This window comes from Amblyomma americanum, chromosome 3 (assembly GCF_052857255.1).
Source record: "Amblyomma americanum isolate KBUSLIRL-KWMA chromosome 3, ASM5285725v1, whole genome shotgun sequence".
Taxonomy (NCBI): Eukaryota; Metazoa; Arthropoda; class Arachnida; order Ixodida; family Ixodidae; genus Amblyomma; species Amblyomma americanum.
In genome coordinates, this window is record NC_135499.1 from 217,655,712 (window position 1) to 217,682,950 (window position 27,239).

General features: G+C 49.7%; 2 protein-coding genes across 6 annotated transcripts in view; one reads left to right on the forward strand and one right to left on the reverse strand.

The window, feature by feature from the left end:
• Window positions 1-27,239, forward strand: part of LOC144126078 (receptor expression-enhancing protein 5-like) — a 123,417-nt gene that overhangs the window by 30,873 nt on the left and 65,305 nt on the right. The window lies entirely within an intron of this gene.
• The window catches only part of LOC144126073 (arylsulfatase B-like), a 66,428-nt gene continuing 39,925 nt past the window's right edge, over window positions 737-27,239 (reverse strand). For 4 of the 5 annotated variants that reach the window (XM_077659985.1, XM_077659987.1, XM_077659986.1 and 1 more), the window contains exons 3-12: window positions 25,081-25,191; window positions 22,394-22,553; window positions 21,180-21,292; window positions 19,309-19,425; window positions 18,876-19,007; window positions 18,098-18,224; window positions 9,379-9,672; window positions 7,768-8,033; window positions 5,356-5,544; window positions 737-4,578 (exon numbers count right to left, since the gene is read on the reverse strand). In XM_077659985.1, coding sequence (XP_077516111.1) covers window positions 4,450-4,578; window positions 5,356-5,544; window positions 7,768-8,033; window positions 9,379-9,672; window positions 18,098-18,224; window positions 18,876-19,007; window positions 19,309-19,425; window positions 21,180-21,292; window positions 22,394-22,553; window positions 25,081-25,191 — 1,638 coding nt within the window. In that variant the 3' untranslated portion in view covers window positions 737-4,449. The remainder of the gene's footprint in view (window positions 4,579-5,355; window positions 5,545-7,767; window positions 8,034-9,378; window positions 9,673-18,097; window positions 18,225-18,875; window positions 19,008-19,308; window positions 19,426-21,179; window positions 21,293-22,393; window positions 22,554-25,080; window positions 25,192-27,239) is intronic. The other variant, XM_077659989.1, reaches the window with a different exon arrangement.

Below are 27,239 nucleotides of genomic sequence, written 5' to 3' on the forward strand. Positions count from 1 at the left end.
AAGCCTGGCCATTTTTTTTATGGAGGAAAAACGCTAAGGCGCCCGTGTGCTGTGCGATATCAGTGCACGTTAAAGATCCCCAGGTGGTCGAAATTATTCCGGAGCCCTCCACTACGGCACCTCTTCTTTCACTTCCTCCTTTACCCGTTCCCTTACGTCGCGGTTCAGGTGTCCAACGATATATGACAGATAATGCGCCATTTCCTTTCCCCCAAAAAACAATTATTACGGCGCAGTTCAGCAGGCGTCCACCGTGATGCGAGGCAGATACTGCACCATTTCCTTTCCTCAAAAGCCAATTTTCAATTTTTCGTGCGCTCTCGGCTACTGATCCGGAGTTCCCGGGTTCGAACCCGACCGCGGCGGCCGCGTTTCGATGGAGGCGAAACACTATAAGGCGCCCGTGTGCTGTGCGATGTTATAATAATAATAATAATTGGTTTCTTGGGGAAAGGAAATGGCGCAGTATCTGCCTCATATATCGTTGGACACCTGAACCGCGCCGTCAAGGAAGGGACAGAGGAGGGAGTGAAAGAAGAAAGGAAGAAGAGGTGCCGTAGTGGAGGGCTTCGGAATAATTTCGACCACCTGGGGATCTTTAACGTGCACTGACATCGCACAGCACACGGGCGCCTTAGCATTTTCCCTCCATAAAAACGCAGCCGCCGCGGTCGGGTTTGTGCGATGTTAGTGCACGTTAAAGATTCCCAGGTGGTCGAAATTATTCCGGAGTCCTCCACTACGGCACCTATTCTTCACTCTTTTATATCTTCCTTTACGGCGCGATTCAGGTGTCAGCCGGTATGTGAGACATACTGCGCCATTTCCTTTCCCCAAAAGCTAATTTCCATTTTTTAATTTTTCATCTTCCCTCCCCTACTCCGCTCCCTCTTGCGTTTCTCTGCCGCAAGCGTAGCTTCTGCATCAGGTGGCATATCCAACGTGCGTTTTGTCAACTTCGTTTCTCCCTTGGTCGAGCAGCTGTGCTATAGCCTAGCGGCGAACGTAATGGGCGCTGCTCTGCACAGCCATGATGGGGCGCCATACTGCCGACTTTACTATGCGAAGGCTCATTGGCCCAAAAACGACGTGATGTGGTGGTGGTGGTGGATCCTTTGGGATATTTTGGGGAGGGGATACTGGACGCAGGTCACAAGGGCTGCTGAGGTCGCCCCGAGGAAGGAAAGGAAGATTTCCTGAGCAGTGCGCGCGCTCGCCCACCAGCTTAGAAATTGTTTTTTGAGGAAAGGAATTGACGAATTGTCTCACATCTCGGTGGACACCCGAACAGCACCGCAAGGGTAGGGAGTGAGAGAGAAAGAGGTGCCCTATAGTGGAGGGCTCTGGAATAATTTCGAGCAGAGAAGCAGTTAATAATAATAATAAATTGGTTGTTGGGGAAGGAAATAGCGCAGTATCTGTCGCACATCTAGGCGGACACCTGAACTGCGCCGTAGGGGAAGGGATAGGAGAGACTGAGAGAAGACAGGAAGAAAGAGGTGCCGTAGTGGAGGGCTCGGGAATAATTTCCAAACTGAATTTTCGCCTTCTACAAAGCCTACTCCAAAATGCTATTGGCCATTCCCAGAAGGGCCCGTGTACTGTGCGATGTCAGTGCACGTTAAAGATCCCCAGGTGGTCGAAATTATTCCGGAGCCCTCCACCACGGGCACCTTCCTTTCTTTGTTCTTTCACTCCCTCCTTTATCCCTTCCTTTACGGCGCGGTTCAGGTGTCCAACGATATACGAGACAGATACTGCGTCATTTCCTTTCGCCAAAAATCAATTATTATCATCACTTCCAGCACTGACTGCGGAGAAGTATGACCATTGGATAGTTTTCGACAATGCCAGGATAGGTGACGCTGCAATCAACCTGCTAAAAAGGTTTTTTTTTCTAATTGTGTTATATGCCCATTAACAGCCCTACCAACTGCGTTCACCCACACGAGGCGTAGGCCACGTGACTGAACTCCACAGTGGAGGGCAGCGCTTAAAATTTGCTGCAGAAGATTGGAAAGGGTCAGTGCCGTTTTCACTCCTGCACTCCGGGAATAACAGATGAAAGGAAGAGAGGGAGAACAGCATGCAGATCTCAAAAAATATGATGAAAAGTAATTGCATGCAGTCAAGAAAACAGTGCTCTGTTGTGTTCAACCACAGTGCTGCCGGGTACACAGCGGTTTCCTAATGGGCATGAGCTTCACCGCGCAGAGAAAGAGAGAGGAATAACCCTTATTTGCACCCGTCAAAAATGATGAGGGAGAAGGTTTTAGCCTAAATCCCCGTTCATTCCCCTAACCGTCGGCAAGTCCCTTGGGACTAGGCGGCGGTCAGGGCGAGACCGATGACTTCGCATTGCTCTTCTGCTTCGTGGTTGAGTAGTAAGGTCTCCCAGTACTTCTGCATTTATGTTCGTGTCGTTATATGAAGGGCAGGTTCAGACCATGTGGACTAGACGTGCAGTGCTATTGCAGTGATGCTCGGCTTTTCAGCGGCGACATGCTTGGGGAAAGGGTCTTTGACCATACCCACTTCGATGGATCGTTGATGCGTCGAAGCTCTGTCCGTCATGCGCGGTTAAGGCACAGCATCCTTTCCCAAGCGATCAACCTAAGAAAGCTGCAGAGCACGAGGCCTGGTTATACCTTGTATACCCATTCGACGAAGCCTTGAGTCGCGCAGTTGCGAGACCAGCACCGGCCGAACCATGTAACCTCATCCCGAACAGATGCGATCGCGCGGTCCCAGTGCCTCACAAGGCCAAAAAGAAGTTAACTGCGGGGTAATATGGCCCCAGCTATGGTAGTATGACCATGCGATCATATGACTATGACCAATGGGTACCTGACCTTTGACTTGAGAACTAGGTTCAAGCCACGTAGAACCCCTAGGCATCTTTTTTAACGTTTTGACTTTTATTTTCTGCGTACGATAACGCCACCCCCTCCCCACGAGTACAGGCACTGGCGGAAACTGTGGGAAACATTCGTGCGGACTCTGGTCGCAGTTGCGTGCCGCGCGTTAACACGGACGATATGCTCCGCGCCGATAATCGAAAGCTTCATCACAAGGAATGAACTCTCCTGTGACCAACTTTGCATATTCTTTTATCTTCAGTTGCACACGGGTTTGTCTTTTTTTTTAGAGCACAACGTTTACACGTGCTCCCTGGCTTCATAATGGCGGCGGACGAGCTAACACCGCAGCGGTGGAAGAGCAGTTTGAGCACCCACCTCGCATGCGGAAGCTACGGGGTTCGATCCCCAGTGCCGCCGGGTGCCCACCGGTGACACAAAAGAACTAGTACACTCCTTCCCCTGGCCTTACTCGGCCTAAAGTGTTTTGGTCTGTTATACTTCATGTGCCATATTTTCTCGTGTATATGTGTCACCAGTTTGTCACTATAGGTAAAGATGATGTTCATAGTCTTTTATTTGCTTTCTGAGTAACTTTTAATCGCAGCACTGACTGGGAGGGTGGTTTTAGATAGTGGCAGCGTTTCTTTATGTAATTTTTTCAGATCTTTTTATTTTGTGGAAACGCATTCCCGAAGCAGTTCTGTAGCCGCGCGAAATTAATGACTGCCCATTATCCTCGATCCTTGAAATCGTCACTAGCCAGTACTATAGTGCCTAGAATATACCGGCAGTGTATTCTAGGCGCTATGCCAGTACTGAAACCACACCCGAGCCGCCGACCAATCACGATCCTGGGATGCATACGAAAAGCTTGCTGAAGCTGATTCCGTGTGCCTTTTTTTTTTTGCCCCAGAAATCTGTTCGGGGAAACAAAATAATTACAGTAAAAATGGTTACTGATATCCCTAGTTGCTTGCAGTTATAGTCGTGCACACAAATTATGTTAAATTAAGCTACCGGCTGTATCGCACGCTGCAGCAGAGTACTCACCTAAAAGGCCGACACCAGATGCGGCAAGCGCATGCCAAGATTCCTTTGACAAGCCCTTCCTGCGAACCCTATGGGCCTTGACACCTGTGCTACGTATTATTTTCTCTGTTTATTGCCGTCGAGTGGTTGTTCATTATTGTGACTTTCATATCTGAGCTTTTTGCCGGAGCTTTTGACACTTGCACTTGTAATTTTTCATTTCTTTTTTTTGTATTCATGTACCCACCTTGCTAAAATCCCTTGTGGGATTCCATAATAAAATAATAATAAAAGCGCTTGAAACTCGGAGCACGTGCCGACCCTATAGGGTTCTCAACCAGCGTGGAATTTGATGCTGTGGTTCCGACCCTCCGTGACTACTTGAAACTGGCGCTCCCTGTGGTTAGACATCGGCTATGGTGACATATCGCGACGACTATTGCCGCACAGGGAGCCGCCTTTTTCGGAGCACTTGTGGAAGCCATGGAGGGCAGTGAAAGAGGACAGACGCGCCCATTAGAGCCTCGTAGCGCGTTCGTCGAGGCGACGCGCGTCTCCCTCAATCGAGCCAGGGTGCCCACGTCCCGTCGTGGTTGTCGGGAAACGAGGCAGGGTCTACCGGTGGCTTGATGGGAGGGACGGTTTGTTCCCTGAACTCTTGTAAAGTCTTGTTCAGCGATTCGAGTATCTGAAAGGTAAAGCGGGATTTATAAGAAATGCACCTGTCTAATGGCACATAAACGTGGGTGCACTTTGTGTCATTGCACTGAAGAAAAGATAATCGGAAGTGTTAACTTCGAGCCTTGGCGTGGTGCTTTGGTATCAAAGACAGTCGGTAATCATACGGAGATAGTGGTATGTGTGCGGACGGCATTGTGTGCCATACCCGTATATTGCCTATAACCTTCTGGGTGAGCTCCATGGGGAGTGGGCGCTTTCAAGAGCGAGCTCTGCATGGTCATGTGACTCACGTGTGTTTGGCGCATGACCCTGCAATGTAGTATATAAGGGGAGGGGGATGGCATAGTTATCCCTGTCATTTCTTCACCCGGGGTCGGGAGCAGCCAGGGAATTCTTACGGCGCTAATTTTTACCTTTGTGTAATCATCCGCAGATGTACCTTGATACGCTCCTGGAGATTGGCCCTTTCCTAACCGCTCCTGCAGAAAAGCTACAAGGGTAAAGCAAAGCGGAGACGGTTTGAATTCCGTGCCACGTACAAATGCCGTCCCTGCATCAGCTTCCTTAAAGTTACTTGGAAATATTTTCCAATGACTCTTCCTAGCTTCCTTCTGTTGTGTGACGTTATCTGGCCACACTCTGTCGCCGCTGGGCACTTTTCACTCCAGCATATTCTTCTTTCTATAGCCACTTTCATTACTGAAACGAACGGCTTCCGGTGACGGTGCGGTGACGGGCCGCACGACGCGTCACGCGTGGCGAAGCAGAAAGTTGGACACCGCACCTGTTTATGCGTGGAGGCAAGGTTTATGCACTCGCAGGGATCCTCGTCCAGGTCGAACAGATACACGTTGTCCAGCGACCGGAAGCGCGATTCGTCGCTGCATGTTCCTTCCGGGCACCTTAGGCTGGCGTTGGTCCTCCAGTCTGATGGGAAACCCAGTTCCTGTTTGCCGTACAGGGCTCGCAGCGCCTGCAGAATGATTTGGGTCAGTAGTGAGCAAACACACCTTTGTTTTTTCTGTGGTATTAAAATTTTTCAGGACTCATTTAGAAAGCATGTATTTAAAGAGCTGTTGTTATTTCATCTCAGGGAAGTTACACTGCAGAGACGTACCAGACTGGAGAGCTGGGCGAGTGGGTACATTTTTAAACAAGTAAAGCCAGATGAAAGACGCAGACACAGAGAAACTCGTAGGACCTGTGTGCTTCTCTGTGTCTGCGTATTTCTGTTTTACTTGTTTCAAACTGCAAAGGCCGCCTTGCATGCGGTAGGTGCGAAGTTCGACTCCCTGTGCCACCGAGGGTCGAATCCACCTGTTTTTCAGTGGGTGCAAGCTATACACCTGACCTTGTGTTCGTCTTCTATGGGGTGAAATGATTGGAAAATGGGACCTTGACCCCGCCTTGTGCAGACCAAAAACATATAAGCCACGTGCCGCCGCGGCTGCTGGCCGAGCTGCCGCTGCGCCATTAAACTGGAATCACCACCATCATCATGTACTGCACATACAGCCTGGGACTGATGAAAAACAAAAGCACACTTTGGTCGAGATCCTGTACCACCGTGAGCACACGAGCGAAATACATTGGACAATAAAGAAGACAAAGTACCGTCGTGTGTTTTCCCCTTACTCCTGTTAAACGTTTAAACGTATTTTGCGCTGCGGGCTCACTACCATAGAGTGTACATTTCCACACTTTAAAGCCAGGGTAGGCGCACCTGCATTATGGAGTTCGCGGCACGCGCACCGCAATCTGCCGCTGTGAAATCTGCCTATCGGAACGCTACTGCCTGTGGCCAGAAGGGCAAATTTGAAAAGGTGTCCACCGCGGGTCTCAAACACACCGTCCGCGCACTACAAGCGGGGCTTAAGAAGTTCAACAGTGTTCCGACCTAACCTCACTGGATTGTTTCCCCCTTTTGCCTCGTGATAACCTCTAGCGGTAAATAAATAAGCGGTAATTGTTAGCCTGGTTAAATTTGAATACAACCGGAAGATAAAGCATGCAGTGAAGAAACAAAAGGTATAGGTTGACTCATCAACATTTTTTTTATTTGGATGTTTTTCTGTCAACATTTGCTTACTTTTATTTTCCTTTTCCTTAGACCCCTTCTTTCACCTCTCGCCTTTCTGAATACTGGCCTATGGTAGACAAAAGGTTGTCAGCGCGGCCCGAGTGGTGAGATGAAGCCAAAAGCAGCTGACGACGGAACACACAGCTTTAGGAGGCCGTATAGGCATAGGCACTGGCTCACCTGTCACCGCGGATGATGAGGCGATCATATGTGATGTTTTTATTTTTTTGTAATCCCTGCTATACTATATCTATATCTTATCGCGTCGACACACCACGAATGCCAGGCTATTACCAAGGGCTGTTCTATTACTCTCAATGCGCACTTTCAGTAGATACCGCACATTCCTACTAAACCTGTCTACAGTTTTATGCACCACGCGACGCATCGGACTGTAGACATGTGTGGTATGTACTGAAAGTGCACGCTGATAGTAATAGTTTGATATGGGTGGTGCATCGATGCGACAAGATATGGAGTAGTATAGTAGGGATTGGAAAAGAACTCCAGATATGACTCATCATCCGCGGGGGCAGGCGAGCGCGTGCCCATGCCTGTACGGCCTCCTGCAGCTGTGCGTTGCGTATACGCAGCTGCTTTTCGCCTCCCCGGCCGATGCCGCGTTGCAGGAGCGCCATTTGCGAAGTAAACTAGCGCTGTGTCGTACACATGCAGTAAGTTGAAACGCACCAAGTAGAGCGACAGGTGTGTGAAAGGTAGGGTGCAGGAACATGCACCGTCAAGCGGCAGGAAAATACGAGAGGGCAGGTCGGTTTTTTTTAGGTCACGCCAATGACCTCATTGGCGTGATCCTTCATACGCAGCTGGTTAGCAACCCGGGCCCTTTAACACTGAAGCGCGGGAAAATTTCTGCCTCACGTCTACAACGCAGAGTAACGGCACTAAAAGGAGGTACTCGAAATGCCCGCGTGTTTCCTGCTATCTTTTGTTATAGAGAGTGGGAGCCGTTGGTGGTCGACACGAAAATGCCATTGCAAGCGATGGGGCCGAACGTCGGTAGGTATCATATATGCTGTCTGTCGGACACAGTTCGTGCAACAATGATTTGGACAAAGGGCCATCGGTTCGAGCGGCCGTGTAATAATGAGGGCGCACTTCTGCAGCGGTGCTTTGTTCCATGAGCGCGTCCAGGTCCTGCCAGAGTAGTGGTCCTTGTCCTCCCGGGATGGGGAAGTGCAGGTCGAACTTGCCGTCGAAGTGGGAGCCCACGACAATCTTGAAGCGGTCTCTCCGGATGGCTGCGTAGCCCCAAAGGGGGTCGATATTGTACACCACCTCGGAGCGTTGCGACGGCTCGTCTTGTGACAGCGTGGCCCAGATGTCACGGCCATCCAGTGGACCCAGTTCGCTCACCGAGCCTCCTGCAGAGCGTGGCGGCGATTTGAACAGTACTCATGAACGCACGGCACTGTGTCAAAACAACGCTTTAGCGGGGAGATGGAGCGGATTAAATTTAAGTACTGATTTAAGTTAGTACTGATTTCTTAGGGCTAATGGCTGTGTCAACGCAGTTGATCCCCAAGAGGCCAACGCGTCTATCATCCTTTACTAGCGGTGGTTCAATGGTAATGGTGTTCGGCTGCTGACCTGAAAGACGCGGGTTCGATCCCGGCCGCGGCGGTCGCGTTTCGATGGATGCGAAATGCTAGAGGCCCGTGTACTTTGCGATTTTAGAGCACGTTGAAGAACCCCAGGTGGCCGAAATTATCTGGAACCCTCTACAATGACGTCCTTCATAGCCTGAGTCGATTTGGGACGTTAAATCCCATAAACCAAACCAGATCAGCCTTTGTGTGGATATTTAAAGGGCATGCACAGAGATTTCAGTCAACAAAGACCTCGCTATAGCACAGGTCAGAACCAAAACCCATTATATGGTAAAAACACATGAGCTTTCGTTTTATCTTAAATTTGAAACCTTGCCCAGCTGTCTCCTTCACTGACAGCGTGCAGTGGTAGCAAGGAGATGCGGTATGCCGAGGACTGCCAAGTGTACATGACGCTATTGGTGCCGCCAAGGTGCCTTTCAGGACATGTACAACTCCTCCCAGTAAATGGCTTGTTTTGGAATACTATGCCTTCCTGTGTGTATTCGCGCCGTTGCCATAAGGATTATACATATTGGGCTGCAGGCCCAGTGCTATACGGGCACACCTTCCAGGTAGCCTCTCTCTTTCGACAATGCACTCATAGATGTGTTCTCTGCTCCTTTCGAATATATATATATATATATATATATATATATATATATATATATATATATATATATATATATATATATATATATATATATATATATATATAGAAACCGCTGCATGCGCAACAAAATCGATACTAACGCAACAGAAACCACGAACGACGTTGACGGCTGGTAAATGCGACGCAGTGACTACGTTGTGCATTACCACATTACACACCTCTCCTGCTCCATTGTTGTCACTCGATTCTTTGAACAAAATTTTGAACAAGAACCGAATATATAAATTCGCTGTTGAAATTGAATGTGCCCGTAGTCACGGGTCTATTGTGGCCAATTAAAACAAAAAACATCCACAATGTGCCCGTAGAGAGGCGCTCAAACCTATGGCTCTTAATACCGGAACGGCACTTCGGTGGCGTCTTGCGCTGTCGAAGCGCCTGCGCGATGCGAGATCTATAAGCGGCATTGACAAATTACCATAAAAATTACCGAGGCCGACGTCTTACCGGCGAGTGCGTAGAACGTGGGCAGCCAGTCGGTGATGTGCAGGAGTCGTTGAGAGACACGGCGCCCCTGGGCGATCAGCGGCGACCAGACGAAGGCGGCCGCCCTAGATCCGCCCTCCCACGGGGAGGACTTGGTTCCACGCAGCGGCCAGTTGATGCCGCGCGAAGCCATGTAGCCCCAGGGGACGCCGCCGTTGTCTGCGCTGAACACCACCACGCTGTCCTCCAGCATGCCGGCCTCGCCCAACGCCCGCACCACGCTCCCCACGGCTCGGTCCAGCGACTCCACCATGGCTACGCGGAGCGACATCCGGCCTTACGAGAGTGTCTTGCTTGGGGATACAATGTATGTGGTACGTGGGGATTAACGATCCGAAACTGCACGTGAGCTATGAGGGATATCGTAGTTGAGGGCTTGGAATAAGAAGACGGCGATTAGTGGGCCGGCTGTCTGACACCGGTCCGTAATTTTCGGCTTTATTTTCTCACTTCAGAGGTTTTCCAGTCTTTTTGGCGTGTGTTCTCGACGTGTGAAGACCTGGGGGTCCCTGGCCGCCGGCAAAAGCACGTCAAGCGACCTCCTCGGCGCTGTGCGCCGTATCAACGCCGACACGGAACATCACCGCCAGCTGAACTCCATGCTGCACTGATGGCAGCAGCGCCAGCGGCGGGTCCAGCGGCCCCTGTAGTTGCGGCTACAGACCAGGCCCCGCCAAACAAGAGACTGCGCGACGACCAAGCCAGCAACGAGCCTCTGACCGACCATCCAGAGGACATGGACCAAGCATCATTTACAGTTGTATCGTACAAGAAAAAGAGAGCTACCGGTGTTCCTGTAGTTTTCAGGCCCACTGAGGAAGGAGGAAGCCTATGGAAAGCCAACCCCAACATTGTGGCTTCGGCGGTTGTAGCATCGGCTCAAGAAAAAGTCCTCAGCCATCGCATTCACAAGGATGGGAGCCTGATGGTTACAGTATCGACGCTGCCCGCCGCCAACCGTCTGCTCACGGTAACTAAGCTGGCTGGAGTGGCTGTAGAGGCCAGAGTCCCATACTCTTACATGGCAAGCTATGGCAAAATACAAGATGTACCTGTCACCTACACAGACGAAGATCTGCAGGAATATCTACGCGACCAAGGTGTCCTCTCAGCAAGGAGGCTAATCGCCTACACTCCTGATGATGGTAGAAAGATAAAAGAGGTACGCCGTCACACAGTTATATTGGAATTCGCAAAAGATGCGCCGCTACCAAAACGAGTAACGCTGGGGTTCTGTAGTTACCCTGTAACTGAATACGTCGGAGTAGCAACTCAGTGCTATAAATGTCAGAGGCATGGCCACATATCAAGACACTGTAACGGCCCCGTGCGCTGCAAAGTGTGTGCTGGCTCCCACTCGCACAAAGACTGCACTTCGAGAGCGCAACCTAAATGCGCTAACTGCGGTGGCCCACACCCTGCTTCCTATGGAGGGTGTTATAAAAAGAAAGCAGCCACAGTTGCTCGCACGGCAGAGCAAACACAAGGGAAACCCCCTAAGCGCCATGAACCACCACCTAACCCCGACGTGGTTTTCACGACTACGGCAGCTCTTTCCGAGAATCAGTCAACACAGCGTGGCAGAGCAGCTGACAAGACCTACGCAGATGCGGTAAAAAAGAAGCGCGGGAAGTCCGTTGGTTCTTCTCCTTCATCAAAGCTACTGCAACGCACTACACAAGACCCGACAAACAGCGTCGCTTGCTCTGACCCTAGGGCGCCACAACGTGACAAGAAGATCAGCGGCAGGCAGCAAACCGGAAGCTCTGAACAAGATGTCACATGCCTACTGATTCCGATGCTGTTTGCAGCCATCAAGGCTCTTATCCGTGCAAACCCCTCGTCAGGAAGACTCCCAGAAGTAGAAGCTGTCCTTGCAATGGAGCTATTGGTGTCGGTCTCCTACGCTCCGCAGGGGCGTAATACCACACTTCAGTAATCATGGCTTCCACAGCGAGAACTTCACCGCAGCTGACAATCCACAACATTTTTCGTACATGCACCATTTTCCAGTGGAACGCTCGCGGGCTACGCTCTAAACTCTCAGATTTCCGACAGCTCGTGCGAGCGTACCGCTTCCCCTTCATAGTCATCTGTGAATCACGCGTCGAGGAAACTTTCCGACTCAATGGATACTATTTCCATCATTCACAACGACCAGATAACGTCAGCAGATTGCTGATAGGCTTTCGCAAGGATATCCCGGCCTCACCGGTTGATGTCCAGCCTCACAGCGACAATGAATACGTATGCGCTGTCACAGTTATTGCCGGACAACAGTACACTCTGATTGGAGTATATCTTGAGCCAGGCACGCCATTTGATGCTTTGAGACTTGAAGACTTGATAGCAAGGACGCCCTCTCCGCATATTATTTGCGGAGACTTCAATGCTCATAATGAAATTTGGGGCAGCTCACATACATGTGCCCGAGGTGCCAAGCTTGCAAAACTTCTCTCCAAGCATTCAGTTCAGCCATTAAATGACGGCAGCATCACCTACCTCCGAGGCCCGACGACTACCAGCAGCATCGACGTGACATTTGTCACAAGTTCATTCGCCCACAACTTTGGCTGGTGCACTGATTTGGAGACACGTGGAAGCGACCATTACCCAATCCTCATATCGGCTTTCCATGCGCAGAGGAACCCAAAGAAATTCCTTATAAAATCTACAGACTGGGACGCATACAAGGACGCTGTAAGCAGAGGAGTTACTGCGGCAACTCGTAATGAGGAATTAGCATCGACAATTGCGTATTGCCTGAGGGCGAGTACACAACTTACAGCTAAAAATAACCTACCTTCAAATGATGACACATTCCAAAGGCTTTGCGCTATACGCAGGCGAGCTGAAAGGAAAGCTCTGCGCACAAAAAGCCTCGATGACCTACGTGCATGCCGACAGGCACAACGTCACATTCGACGCTACATGGATAAACTCAGTCGGCAAAAGTGGCGTGACTTTTGTTCTACGCTGGATGTGCGCAAACCAGTAACCAATATTTGGCGGATAGTTAGAGGTATGAGCACGCCACTTCAACAACTCCACCCCTTCGCTGCACTCTCCCTTCACGAACAAAAATCTATAAAAGAAGTCTCAGAAGAATACTGCAAGCTGCTGTCGGCAGGGTCAGGGCATTCGCCACTCTCCGCAGATGGTCAAACAGGCATCCCAAAGGCGGCAGTGCCAGCGTTAGACCTGCCTTTCACAATGAAAGAACTATCCACAGCTATCGCGGAGACAAACAGGCACATGTCTCCGGGTCATGATGAGGTGACCTATGACGCGATTGCAAAGCTACCCCACACCTCCCGTCTTCGACTCCTGGAGTATTACAATTCTTCCTGGATGGCTGGTGAGGTCCCCACGGAATGGAAGCTGGCGAAAATCGTGCCCGTTTTGAAACCCTGTAAGCAGCCAACAAGCTACGCATCATTCCGGCCCTTTACCCTACTGAGCTGCGTAGGTAAGCTCATGGAGCGCATGATCTGCAAGCGCATAACTTGGTTCCTAGAAAGCCGAAATGAGTTCCCCCAAGAAATGAACGGGTTCCGTCAAAACAGGTCTGCGACTGACAATATCATCGCCCTCGTCTCATCAATTGAGGAGTACCTTCATGCTGGGTACATCCCAATAGCCGTTTTCCTAGACATCAAGGCCGCTTTTGACTCCGTCTTTCACCATGCAATTCTCGCAGCCTTTGGCAGTCTTGGCCTTGGAGGAAGGCTATACAAGTGGATTGGGCATTATTTAAAAGAACGACAAATTTTTATTACCACTCCAAACGGTCCAACACGCTTTCACGCAGTGGAGAGGGGCGTACCACAGGGAGCGGTGCTTAGCCTTCTCCTGTTCAGTATTGTCCTTATTCACATAAGAAGACACCTTCCGTGAGGGGTCCGCATAACAATTTATGATGATGATATCTGCATCTGGACCGCGTCACGTTCGCGCTATATTACCCAGCAACGTCTTCAGAGAGCACTATTGCACATTTCGATGTACCTGGCTTCCAGAGGTCTTCGTCTCTCGCCAGAAAAAGAGTGTTGCAATGGCGTTTACAAGAAAAACGATGACCCGATATCCGCTGCTCCTAGGCGGGCGATCGCTGCCATATGTACGATCTCAGCGATTCCTGGGTGTTGTAATCGACTATAATCTGTCATGGTCACCTCAGATAAAAAAACTCCGTGCGAGGATTACTGCAGCATCGCAAGTGTTCAGGTTCATGGCGGGAACAAGGTGGGGTAGCAACTGCCGATAAATGCTTCTGCTTGAAAAAGCCTACGTTGAAGGAACCTTGCGCTACTGTCTACCAGTGCTTCAAAGATTATCTACATCAAGCAATAAGACTCTCAATGCCGCACGGAACAACTGCCTGCGCATATGTCTTGGCCTCCCAAAGGGTTCCTCTGCATCAGGAACAGTAGCGGAGGCAGGATGTCTCCCACTAGAGGTAATTGCCGCCCAGGAAACTATGCGTACCCATCTCCGCCATGTCCTGCAAGGGAAGAAGCACTTCCTACATCGTGTCCACCTAACTCACAGCAACTCTAGCTTTGGCCAGGCAGTGCAGCTCCTGCCCCTTCCTACTATTAATCAGCCTCAGAAACTACTACCTCTGGCCTTTCCTCCATGGACACTCTCTCCTCTGAAGGTGAAGAAGTCTGTTCCAGGTGTGAATGCAAAGAGCCGCATGCCACAGGCAGCACTTCTGCAAGCTACTCTCGCCTACTTAACCGAAGAATATACGCAGCGCACCCATATCTTCACCGATGGTTCAACTACTAAAGAAACTTCTTCTTGTGGCCTTTATGTGCCCTTAACAGGCCATGCCCTTTCTTACCGGCTGCAGCGGAGGACCTCCTCTACAACTGCCGAGCTTCACGGCATTAAGGAAGCTGTTTCTTACATCCTGCGCCGAACCGCCGGCCGTTGGGTTATCTTCACCGATTCAAAAGCATCTCTGCAGATCCTGGCCAACCTGCTGAAGAAAACGAATCACCAGCCAGTTTCCCTGGACATTGGGTATATCCATCATTTAGCTATTGCCGCAGGCCACTGCATAACATTTCAGTGGGTACCTGCTCACTGTGGCATTATGGCTAATGAAAAAGCAGATGAAGCGGCCCGTAAGGGCCATCAACATCAGAGATACATTCGAAGTTTTCTCACGAAATCTTATGCGTCCCAAATGGCTAAAAGTTTTGCGTACGAAGAAACGTATCGGCTTTGAAGTTTGCCGACACATCAGTACCAATTTCTTCACTCAATCGACCCACATCTTAGATCAAGACTCTCACCCAGAATTCCTCGACAACTCGAAACACTTTATCACCGACTTCGTCTGAATGCTGCATATACAAATGGCCTGCGATACCGTTTTGGACAAATGAACAGTCCGCATTGTGACAACTGTGCTTCGATAGAAACTGTGGAACATATCCTGCTTGAGTGCCCTGCGTATGCTAACGAGCGTGCGTACTATGAACATTGCATGCAGAAGCTCTGCCCAGTGCCCCTAACAATGGACAAAGTTTTAGGCCCCTTAGCCTGCTTCAGGCAACAGAGACTTGCAATGAACTTTCTTTTTGCATATTTAACAGACATTGGACATATCGATAAGCTCTAAATTCACTTGCAGGTTACCTTCATGCATTCTTCTTGCAGTGAACTTCGTCAGCCCATTCGTCGGACTATGCACTCCATCATTCCATAGGTTACATCAATACTCGCCACTGCATCTTTAGTACCCATTTCATGGCTGCATTTTATCTTCGTTCTTTTTTCCACCTCTTCCACGCTGCTCTCCTTCAGTCTTTATCTCCCTAATTCCCCTCCCTACGCAGAGTAGCATGCCAGCGATATTGAAACGCCGGCTAAATTCTGTTTCTTCATTAAAGAGTCTCTCTCTCTCTCTCTTTCTCTCTCGAGGGCTTGGGATTAGATTTGGGATTTAGATTCATATCCGTACAGCACCATCGCACAGCACAGGTGCGTTTTATAGCCGCTGCTGTTAGGGCCACAGTTCTTGGGATGGTGGCGTGGGGCGTTGTTCGCAGTGTGGAGGGGAAAAGTGGAAAGGGGGAGAGAGGAGGGAAGGTGCGCGAAGAGCAAGTGGTTTTAGGGTAGATTACGAGTTGTCACATTAGTAGGCGTTGAATGTAAATGATGAAATATGCGTTGCTTGGCTGAATGTTATGGTGAATTCCAACCGCAAATCGGGAGCGGTCCGCCTGCTTCGCGACAGAGTGCCTGAATCCGGCAGAGAGCACCCGCCGCAGATCTACGTTTGGCACACTCTTCTCACGTTGCTGACCGAGAAAAGTACTCTGCGTTCGTTGCACTCTCCCGCGCGCGTCTTCACGACGGCAGACTTCCGATAGAATCCGCAGATTTCGGCGAAGCAGTTCGGGTTGCTCCACTGAGCCACCTTGGCACGACGACTGCTCCCGATCTGCAATTCGAATAGCCTTGCTCCAAAGCAGAAAAGGTTGAACCGGAAGTGTTCCGAATCTGCTATTAGAATTCGTCATTAGTTCCCCATCAGAAACATAAGTGACAGGACCTGTAATACAGCAAGATCTTGACAAGGTAAGACACAACCTGCGAAACGGCGGCATAGGGTTTGGAATGCGGAGGTATCGCACAACTGGCTACCGACGCGTTTACATTGTGGCTTGCGCATCCGCGTCGTTTGTGCAAGGCGCTCGGCCCTTAGGTGGGAGGGGAATTTTTACCGGTGTTGAGCTTGCGGATGCTGAAGCCAACGACACAAAATTGAGCAAATAACCAACAGCAAGCTGTAAAATCGTCGTCGATTTCGTTGATAGTTTCATCATCACCGTCATCATCAGCCTGACTACGCCCACTGCAGGGCGGAGGCCTCTCTCATGCCTCTCCAATTAACCCTGTTTTTTGCCAGCAGCGGCCACCTAATCTCATCCGCCCACCTATATAGAGTATATACAGCGTATATATAGGCGTAAGAATGAAATGTATTGCTGGGGAGGCGTTGCACATTCTAGGACGGCTCATAGATGGCGGTAGCCAAACAACGATACTGGCCACGGCCTTTGGCTGCTGAACGTGCCTCGCCGTCGCCAGCTCGTGTTCTTGCGTCTTCTTGTGGTCGTCTTGCGTCCGTCCTCTTCCGCAGTGGCATGTGTGTCACCGAAAAAAAGACAAAACGCACAAAAACCACGTGGAGGCTCGCGCCAGCACATGCTCGCTGGAAGTCCGACTTCACTAGCAGCGTAGCTTTGACTGCGGTTCGCCTACGCCGTGGTACTCTCCGCCTACTCCCTCTTAGCGCTGGCTAGCATAATTCTGTGGGAGTAATGTGGGTGTATAGTGAACTCGAATAATTCTAGTTGACTATACACCCACCTGCAGCTACGCGCCGTCGTGGTCACGTGGTGGAGTTGCCGTACGTGATACGGGCGTCGGCGGCAACCGACTCTGCCGCAAGCGACGCAGCGCCATCCATTGGCACGGCGCGAAAACTATGAACCGACTTGCGCGTTAACAGCTCTCGCTGTAAACGGCAAGTAACTCCTGAACTGCCTGTAGAGATTTCCAAGCCTCAGGTCAAGGTCCCAGAGGTAAATCCTCTGACAAAGATGTGGTGTAAAAATCCGCCACTGAAGCAGCCAAAACCCCACTTTCGCAAGCGTATGTGCAAGGGGCAAACCGCGATAATGTGTTCGACGGCGACAGGGTTGCGACTCAAAGCACAGCTTCTTGAGTCTGGACCACCAAATAGATGAAGGTAACGCCGCGTAAAAGCCATGCTCCGCTTGTCTATGCTGAAGGGTAGCGTGAATGCGCTGACGCGACAGCATTAAGCAGCCTGCGTCGTCGGCGTCGTTGACCGTGAGCGAAAAATCCGCAAAAAAAATCCCCAGAGAAGCAACCTAGGAGGCAGGTGGGCCACCTAGATCACATGACCTTGTGGCGGGATCACAACCTGCCCACCGGATTGTGAGCAAACTGCCAACCGTGGCAGGTGGCAGTTCAGTTAATGATTGGTCGCGAGACGTTGCTCGGGAATGGCGACCTGGGTCGCCGCGCAAACCCCACCGGTGGCAGCACCTATCATAGCACGACAGTGGTGCATGGCTTAACCACTGCACCAATGCGCCAGGGGTGGTATGAAGACTCCCGGGGATCCGTGAATATAAAGTATAAAATGACCAATTGCGCATATATGGGCATTAACCCATTAACGCTATCGTGTCATACCGTTCAGGCGGAGCTTAATTAAGCGTTTTCAATTTTTTCTCGTGATGATGCGTACAGCTGGGAGGCACCCAGTGCCAAATAACGGTAGGAACTTCTGCGCATAACGCAGGCCAGTATTTGCAGTGCTAGTTTCGAATCAGGTAATCACTGCTCTTGAGGAGTTTCCTCGCAGAGCTGCAGCTCACAGATATCTCACAGATATGCTACCAAGCTCTCTGTTTTATGAGATATTATTGGCTGCATTCGCTAGTTGGCATAAATAAGGCAGTGTGTCTGCAACATGAAGGGCACTAAATTCGCCTGAAGCGGAGAAATCGGGGCTAGGAAAGAGCACGCTCCGAGAAAACGCTGCGAGTTAGCAATGTATACAGTTGTGAACAAAGTTAGCGTTCCTAACAACGGTCCATTGCGTTTAGAAGTGAAGCCTGCTCACCAGCGTAGATGGTTCTGTTCCTCTCTCCGATGTATGGAAACTTGTCGATGTCCTTTTTCCGAGCCTGCAGAGGATTATCGTTGTTTCCGGAATGGGGTGCCTGGTGACTCAGGTACAGAAACTGCGGCTGCCAAAAAAAGAAAGGATCGCGAAGATCGTACAGCTTTCGTAAATGTTTCCAGGCCAACGACCTATAGGCTGTTTCCAGAGTGAAGTCGCACTTGGCACTCGGCAAAATAGCCGAGATTATTTGTCCCTTCAAGCTTGAGGACTCCTAGATGTATCTTATGGTAAAATGAGCGAGCTCTGTCGATAATTGCGCCGTCGTACCGCCCTACGTGGCCACACAGGCGTGAAAGAGGTGTTAATGTGGGCAGAGGAATGCAGGCATATATGTGGAAATGAGTAGAGACGAAAAGGATGCACGATTGATTGGGGTCACCTGCGCTTTCACCAGTGTAGCAGGTTCATTCTACCGTTGTTTTGAAAGAAGCTATTTTATTTTGAATACCATGATTTAACAGTTAAGTTTAAGTGCAGTCATATGGCAGCGAGATTGCCGAGGGCAGCTGGGCAGACGATGCCAGGTGCAAGTTTAAGCTTTGCGACTTCACAACTTTTTGTTCGACAACTGTTTGCAGTAGCTTTACGTTGTCACTATTCAAGATTTTGCTTTCCTTCGACTTTGTAGTACATACTTCTGCCGAAGTAGGGTACGTGCAATGCGGGTTCAGCTGCCAGCGCCAGGAAGGTCGGCGCATACATTCGATCGACTCACCTTTGACTTGTCCAGGTTCTTGATGAGTTGCACAGCCTTTTCGGCGAACAGGTCGGTGCTGTACGTTCCGTTTGCGTCCAGAGCGGGATCCGTGCCGTTCCAGAAGTCGAGGCCTGATATTTTTGTTTCGCCCTGGGAACGCGATTCGTTTATTTTGCTGGAACTTAACACTTGGTGCTAGATAATCTCGAAGAAGCCTGACAAGAAGAATAAACAGACAACCGGGCGCAACCTGGCGGGCGCAGTTTCTGAAGCCGGCTACACGATTCCCTCCCTTCCGCCAGAGTATCAATCCTTTATCAAGGTTAAATAAGGACACGAAGTATTAGTTTAGTGCTTTCGACAGGAAACGCAAATCGTGGAATGTAAATGCAGAGGTTTTATCAGAGCTGCAGCAGCTGAGCCCAGACGAATACTGAAGTCGTGTACGTACCTGGACATGGTCGAGCATGTGGGTGAAGTAATCTCCGTGTCCGTAATACAATCCGTAGAAGTTGTCGAAGCCCCTTCGTGTAGGCGTGTATTCGTACCGGTAACATCCGAGGTGCCACTGCAATTCATGCAGAAGCGAATGAAATTAGATGACTGGCGTTAAATGAAGACGTGTTAAAAAAGCAAACTGAAAAGAGGGTCTGGTGGTGATGAGGTTACGGGTGGTAGTCAGACAGGACATTTAAGGATCTAAACAGGCAGGGGCTCTGCACTGGGAAGTACTGATACTGCCTCGCGTCGAACACGCTGTCTGCATGACGTGGTACATTCTTGCTGCCTATAGCGAATGCCTTTATCCATCGGGGATCGAAAATGTGAACACTTAATGACCGCGCATAACATGTACTGCATTCCTGGAATGTGCAGCCCACGCACTTCACGAAAAACATGTTCTTTTTTTTCTGGTGCGTACTATGATATTCCAAGGCCGACAAGTGGCGAGACATAGATCGGTCCAGTGGGTCGCGCGCATCACAGGAAGGCCCATACTGTAGTCGCACCTCCGGTTCATCATTGCGGCACAACTGGAGGGTTACATTCAGGAGGGCCTCGTCATGCAACCTCTCCTGTTTCCTTTCCCTTCACACCCCGACCTTCCTTACCCTGCTTCCATTCTCTTCATAACTGATCTCGACAGACGAGCTCGGGGGAGGGGTGCTTGATAAGCATGTTTCACTTCTCAAGACCTCCGTGTGCGTGCGTGCGTGCGTGCGTGTGTGCGCGTGTGCGTGCGTGTGTGCGTGCGTGCGTGCGTGTGTGCGTGTGCGTGTGCGCGTGCGTGTGTGTGTGTGTGTGTGTGTGTGTGTGTGTGTGTGTGTGTGTGTGTGTGTGTGTGTGTGTGTGTGTGTGTGTGTGTGTGTGTGTGTGTGTGTGTGTGTGTGTGTGTGTGTGTGTGTGTGCGTGCGTGCGTGCGTGCGCGCGTGTGTGTGTTGCACATATATAAAATGCTGTCACTTGCATTTCCTATGCAGCATATACAGATGTCGTTTGTGTATTTTATGACGTGAAAGCATTTAACATGATTTCGGGGACGATCCTGAGCGCAACGACACCATTTTAGAAATGTGTAAAGCGGGAAAGGCAATCAAACGAACTTATTATTACTTAATTTTAGTCAATTAATCGCCTAATTATGAGCCTTATCACGTACTTAATGTCCGCCTTGCTGTACAATCCACCTGCAGACACAGCACCGACGTAACTCACACTGCTTGAAATGAAAATCTGTAGCGTTAAAACATCAGCCTGTATATTATAGTCTGTCGGCACATGAATAGCGCCAGCTTGAGACAAGTGGAGAGGGAAACTTATATTACGCGGCAGCCGGTTAATGACGCAGAAAAAAAATTTGAGCTCATGACGATGATAGAAGAGAGAACAGTTGTTTCTGTTTACTCATCTGTCGACAACGCTGCGTCTGTGCCATCTCGTTCTGGTTTATTGGAGAAGCAATACATACAGATATAGAGTGCACTGAAAGAACTAGTACAGAAAGAGATCCTAAAGAAGAAACTCTGGGGGACCCTTAATGCAAGGTGAAAAGTTGGGCTGGTTGGTGCATGATCTGCTCTTCGGAGGCCTGTTACCATCGCAAGGCCATACCAAGAGAGTGTGCCGAATTCTCCGTTCAGAGGCGTGGAGGCAAGCTCGCTTTTTGACTGCCTTCTAGCTGTGAATCTGAACAACACCAAAAAAAGACCCTTAATGCATATGCAAATTTGTTCTTCACATTCCAACACAAAGCCTTGTTCTCAAGGGTCTGTTTTCCCAGTCACCAGTCGCTTTTTTTTTTCAACTGCTCATTGGACCCACCTTTCCGATCAGGTGCGTCTCGTAACCCAATTTCTTGAGATGCTGAGGAAGGAGGGTGTAATTGAGGTCGAGACCATACGGCTCGCCAGGCTGTATGGGTGTGGTCTGCAGACCTGCGCAATGGGACCGTTATTGTCATTGTTTCCCTCTTCATACATGACACATATTCACGAGAAGGGATTGGCAAGGGATTGGTGATAAAAGCCATTAGGTGCAATGCGGGAAAGCAGGCCAAATCTTACTTCGTTTTTTGCCGTCTAGAAGCTCGTGTTGATTGCGGTTGGACTCTATGCCGTAGTTACCAGGCACCGTGCTCGGCCGTAGCACTTTTTTATGACATATGCATGGTTAATAACTAGCAAAAAGAGGGTTTTCTGAACATCTCTGACAAAAAAAAAATGTTCTCTTCCTAGTTATTGGAAGGGATGTTGGAACGGAGAATTGAAAAGAAGCAGGAACGTGGTTCACAAAGGTCGAGGAAATATCTTCTTGACTCGTCGGCTACAAAACTGTTTCCAGTATTTCTAAGGGCACCTATTTGAATCACAAGCGCTTAAAACCTAATTTATTGTCTCTTTCCTGTTCTATTCTGCGATTAGAACCTCGGCGTTGTATCGTCGGCTTCTGAAATATTCGCAAAATATGTTATGCCCATGAAGGACGCTGCATTCATGGGTACCTCATGTTGGGAGCGGTCAGGGGGAAGAGGGGCTGAGGTGACCCTATTTACGCCATGCATTTTTTAAAAGCGGTTTTTGTTTTAAAAAAAACGGGCCATGTGTTTTCTTTGTTTTTTTTGCGAGAAATGCCTCGCCCGCTCCTTTAATGTCGTGGCGTATTGCATATTATTTAACGGGGGTATTGCTTGGCGATATTCCAATAGTTCTATTTTCATCACAGTTCTGGCGCGAAGTTTCCGGTGCCCACCGTGTCCCTTGTGAAAACGTTCATATAAACGTCTATGAGAAGCTGTGCGCGTATGAAAACAGCTGCGCGTTGTTCGAACGAGAAACGTGCGTGGAATGTCAGTTGTGGAGCGGACAGCCAGCATGGGGCTTACAGTGATGTTTATATTCTCTCCCCTGTCACATATGCACAAGCCCTGCCAACTCGTAAGCTTTGATAGACCTTCAATTCTCCCTGTGCACATCTGTGCTTATAATCTAGATATAGTCATACACTGAGCGACGGATGACACACGGGACGCCGTATACCGTATCGCGTCGAGTATAGCCCCGTCATGAGGGCGCCCCTTGACGCCGTGCACGTCGGATGCACGTAGTAGTTGTTGAGCACCACCCCATCGGCGGCCAGGGCGTCCAGGTTGGGCGTCGGGATCTGGGCGGACCCGTGGAAGCTGACGTCGGCCCAGCCCTGCATTCAGTGCAGAGAGAACGGCGGCCAGCCACTACGATTACTTCCAGGAACACTGGAGGGCCGCGACACATCCACTCGTGATACCGGAACCCGTCACCCCAACCCGCACCTTCGTCAACGCTGGCACAAAACGACGCATGACTTCTCGACTTCCAACCATGGCACTAACAGGAGGAGAATGAAAATAGGCGCTGCTAAAAAAATAAATAAATAAAACAGTAACAGTTCAATGTACAGGACTCACTCTTTTTTCTCTGCTTTTGAATTCTACACAGCGATTACGAATCCGGACTAAATATGAAGCTACATAGAACCCGGCAAACAAGTTATAGTACGAAAATGTAGCGTCGGGCGAACAGGTGGCGACGCGACAGGGACCTCGAGTTCCGAGTGCGACGCCTGGCTGGAACTCTAGCCGTCCAAGCGAGCAGTTCAACGCCGCTACCTCAATCACGGGGCTGGGTACAAATGCTTTGGATGCGTCGCCTTGCACCACTTCCAACTAATCGGTCGAGCTGAGCTTCGCAAGCTTCCATGGGAGGGTTTCCATTTTTCGTGACAACCATGGGCCTCGCCGAATACATATGCACCGCTTGCGCGGCCATTAGAAAGAAAAACGTTTAGTTGGTGTGGGTAGGCGCAGCTGGCAAAGGACCGGGTTAATTGGAGAGACATGGGAGAGGCCTTTGCCCTGCAGTGGGTGTAGTCAGGTTGATGATGATGATGATGACGATGATGAGTTCATGATGCTAAAACAGCGCAAAAAAAGAACAAGATGAGAGGTAGACATATATAGGACGAGAGCGCTGTCCTGCTCCCACTCATCTTGTGTCTACTTTCCTTGTCCGTCGTTTTTTGTTGTTTTATCATCATGGACACTGGAAAGAAATCCCGCGATGCACTGCAAGTCGCTGCCTCATGATGGCACCACTTCACTACTCGCGGACGCAAAGGCCCGACACCCTAATTGAGGTCTCATGCGCACCTCCAGTTACGCAATCGCGTCGACTTCTACTATTCAGAAGGCATTCTGCTCCCCGAAGTTCTCTACGAGCGCAAATCTCGGAAATCGCAAAATGTGCGCTCATCCCGTCTCATTTTACAATGATTCCCAGATGGGCCTGGATAACCATGGATGTGTAGACTGGGCAGAGGGCGCTCCGCTTGTAGTGACGTGCTCCGAATCGGCCTGGCAGCGTGTCCAGTCACGAAGCGCTGATTGTGGTTAGTCTTACCACCATCCAAATAGGTCACTTATAAGTCTCTAATTACCCTCGGGTGACTTTGACGGTTTAATTAGGACGAGATGGTAGAAACGTAAAAGTGATTTTCGAGCCCCTTTAGACAATCGTTATGACGAGTGACGGGTGCTCTTTAGGAAGAACTGTGGCAGATGTACTCTGCGGAAACGTATAGCTGCAGCAAACTGAAAATTGTAACACTTCTCGCTGCTTACGTGGTTTAAGCCAGACTTGGGATTTTCAATATTTTGGTACACAGCAAAGCTTACGCCAGTGTTTTCGTCGTCTGTCGGCGCTTTTTAGGAAAACGTTCAGAGACCACCTGCCTTCGTTTCCCTGCCACAACATTGCTACAATCTTAGCGTTTGAAAATTCCCGAAAACCGATCGGTTTTCAGCTATTTCATAAGAGGTCATAGAACGTAAGAATATTGGCGCCTCCCCCCCCCCCCCCCCCCCTCCATTTCACCATTACCTTCAATTCATTTTGTTAAACGCAGCCTTTCACTTTAACACTTTCACTGCGGCAGCGATTTTCGAAGCCGTAATCCCTGTGCGTAGTGGCCCACTGGTGGGCCACCCTTAAGTTTTCTTGGGTACGGCGAGACCCACCATTTAGCCATCGGGAAAGCCAACCTGTTGGAACCACAAGCAGATGTCAATTTCCACTAGCATGCGTGTTTTTCGAAGAGTCCTCGAAAAATCTCAGATGTCCCGTGGCTTCATTCCGGGACTCCGTATTCATGCCCCACAGCATGACTGCAAGATGGGACCACCCGATGACCCGCGACGCAGTGAACGTGTTAATTTCTGAGGCATCTGCATGCACGAAAGTGAGCCTTTCTTCCCGTAAGTTGTCTGCGCGGTCAAAGGCGCCGCTGATCCGATTCTCATTCAGCATGTGCAACCTTTACGAAAAATATGCAGCCTGCCACGTTTTCTTCTGGGTTATGTTTCTCAGCTCGTTTTGCACCAGCTCTCAGAATCTACTGAAAGAGAGATACATTTTCGTCCTCGCATGTCCGGAGCTTGGAACTTACACGGATGCTGCAACAAAAGACACACTACACGGCTCAGGAACAGACCCCTTGGGTTGCATATTTCTGACAAAATGTGCTGGCGCTGGCAAAATGTTATAAATGGCGGATGTGCAAATTTCCGAACAGGGCGAAAAGTTTGCGCGCAAGCTCCTACTTGACCAGCTTAGTGTTGTCCCCTGCCGGGCTGTCGCCGGAATACGCTATGCTTAACTAATTAGCCCTCACTTGGACGCAACCCACTCACGAGGTCATCGGCGAGTATGAAGACGATGTGCGGTCTCTTGACTTGCTGCCGGTACGTGACCAGGACGTACACGCCGTAGGCCAGGAGGGCGCCGACGGCCCCGACGATGACCTGGAAACCGGGGAACAGTTTCGTCACTGAGTCTGCTGTTGTTACATTTCGGAATACCGCAGACACCTTTCTGCAAGGTGCTCCGCCTATAGTTGGCCCAATGTAAAAATTTGGAGAGGACACTTAGAGAGAGAGGCAAATAGGAAGAAGGAAGGCGGGGATGTTAACCAGAAGGGTGTTCTGGTTGGCTATACCTGCACTGTGGAGGAGGGATGGGGGGATTGAAAAGAGAAATGGAGAAGTGGTGACGGGTCACTTAAGGTTCGCCTTAAGGGTATAACGCGAGAGCGTTAATGGGTTAAAACCCATATATGCGGAATTGGTCATTCTCGACTTTGCATAGGTCCTTGGGAGTACTCAGACCACTCCTGTCGCAGTAGTGTAGCGGTTAAGCGATGCGCCACTGCACTGCGATGGCAGTTTCTGCCACCGGTGGGGCTTGTGCGACCCAGATTGCTCTTCCCATGCAACCTTAATTTACCTACGACCTGCAACGGTAGTCACTTTGCTCGCAATCCAGTGGGCACGTTGTGATGACGCTACTAGGTTATGTGACCTACGTGGCCCACCTCAGTTGCTTTTCTGGAGATTTTTCACTCACAACGCCGACGACAACGACGCCGGATTTTCCGCAAAACGGGAGCCTTAACGCGAGAGCCTTAACGCTAAAAAAAGAAAGAAAGGTCAACGAAGCAAAGAAGCTTTTGAGCATCACACTTTTTCTCTACAAATACAGAGTACTCATCAGAAACCGCGGCGCCTTTTGCATTTTGCCTCCATCGAATGCGTTATCCGTAACGTTATGTGCACTGCTTTAGCATTTTTTTCACAGCGTGGTTCAAGTGTCCACCTACAAGGTGGTCGCACCGGCGCGTTGCGAACAAGCGCCGCCCAGAGTCACTGGAAGCATGTGCAGCTGCTTGAGCTCGGCCTCACCGTGGCGACGGCAATCAGTCGCGAAATATTTTATTGCCTCGATTTTGACATTCTCCTGCGCTGAAACTTTTGGCATCTTTCGGAAACTTTACCATGAAGTGCTCAGCTTGGCGCCCTGCAACGTTCTATAGTTAAGTATTTTCGAGGGCCTTTGCTTCTGAACTCTATAGATTTGGCAAGAGCATTATAAGTGAGAGCTGCCATCGCCGGACACCAGTGCAATTAATCCACTACGTCGAGTTGCACGCGTTCATATTACTTTTTCATTACGACACTTCCCCAAGTGTCCCGAATTCACGACAAACCGTCTGCACACCCCTTACTCATCGCTACGTAGTGCTTGATCACAGATTTGCTGTCAACATGTTCTCAGTAACTAAAGCGATCTGATCAAAATGTTTGGCGTCACTGTGAGGAATCTGTGTGAAGAAAAGGGGGCGCGAATTTGCGATTTCCATGTAGCGTTCAACAAATCCTCGTGTCTGATTTTCAGACAACTGGTGCGTGAAAAATTGGAAGACGTAAAAATGGTTCACTGTCACTGGGTCCTCGAGTCGGCTCAAGGGCCAAACACTAAATTTTGCTAATTGGTGACATGCGTACTATAGGGACATACCAGCTTGATCGGTGCTAATAAAATTTTGACACTGCATTTTGAATATGGGTTACATTAGTAAGCACACTGTGGAGGTAATGATTCTTTTCTTTTATTCTTTTCATAATTTGGCCATTAAAACAGCAACGCCCGTTACAAACTTCCGTGGGACAACGAATCAATATTTTAGGCAGACTTCTTTGATAACGCGACTTTGACTCTTTTTACGAAACTAAACCTAATTCATGCAGTGCAATTACACTACGACCAAGCCTTCCCCAACAGGAACCCAGATAGCAATTGCCAACGTGAATGCTCATAGCGTCTTGGAAAATACTCCTTAGAAATCATACTGGTCGGCATGGAACTGGATTTTCTGGAGTGGCAGACACATTATGACGCTTCACAGGGGACTGCCCGGTCGAGCGTCTCACAGGCCCATTTTGGCGTCTATCCGCTTGCGTGCATGCTCGGCCTCCTTCCGCCTGCGGTCTTCGGTTCGATCGCTTTCCCGACA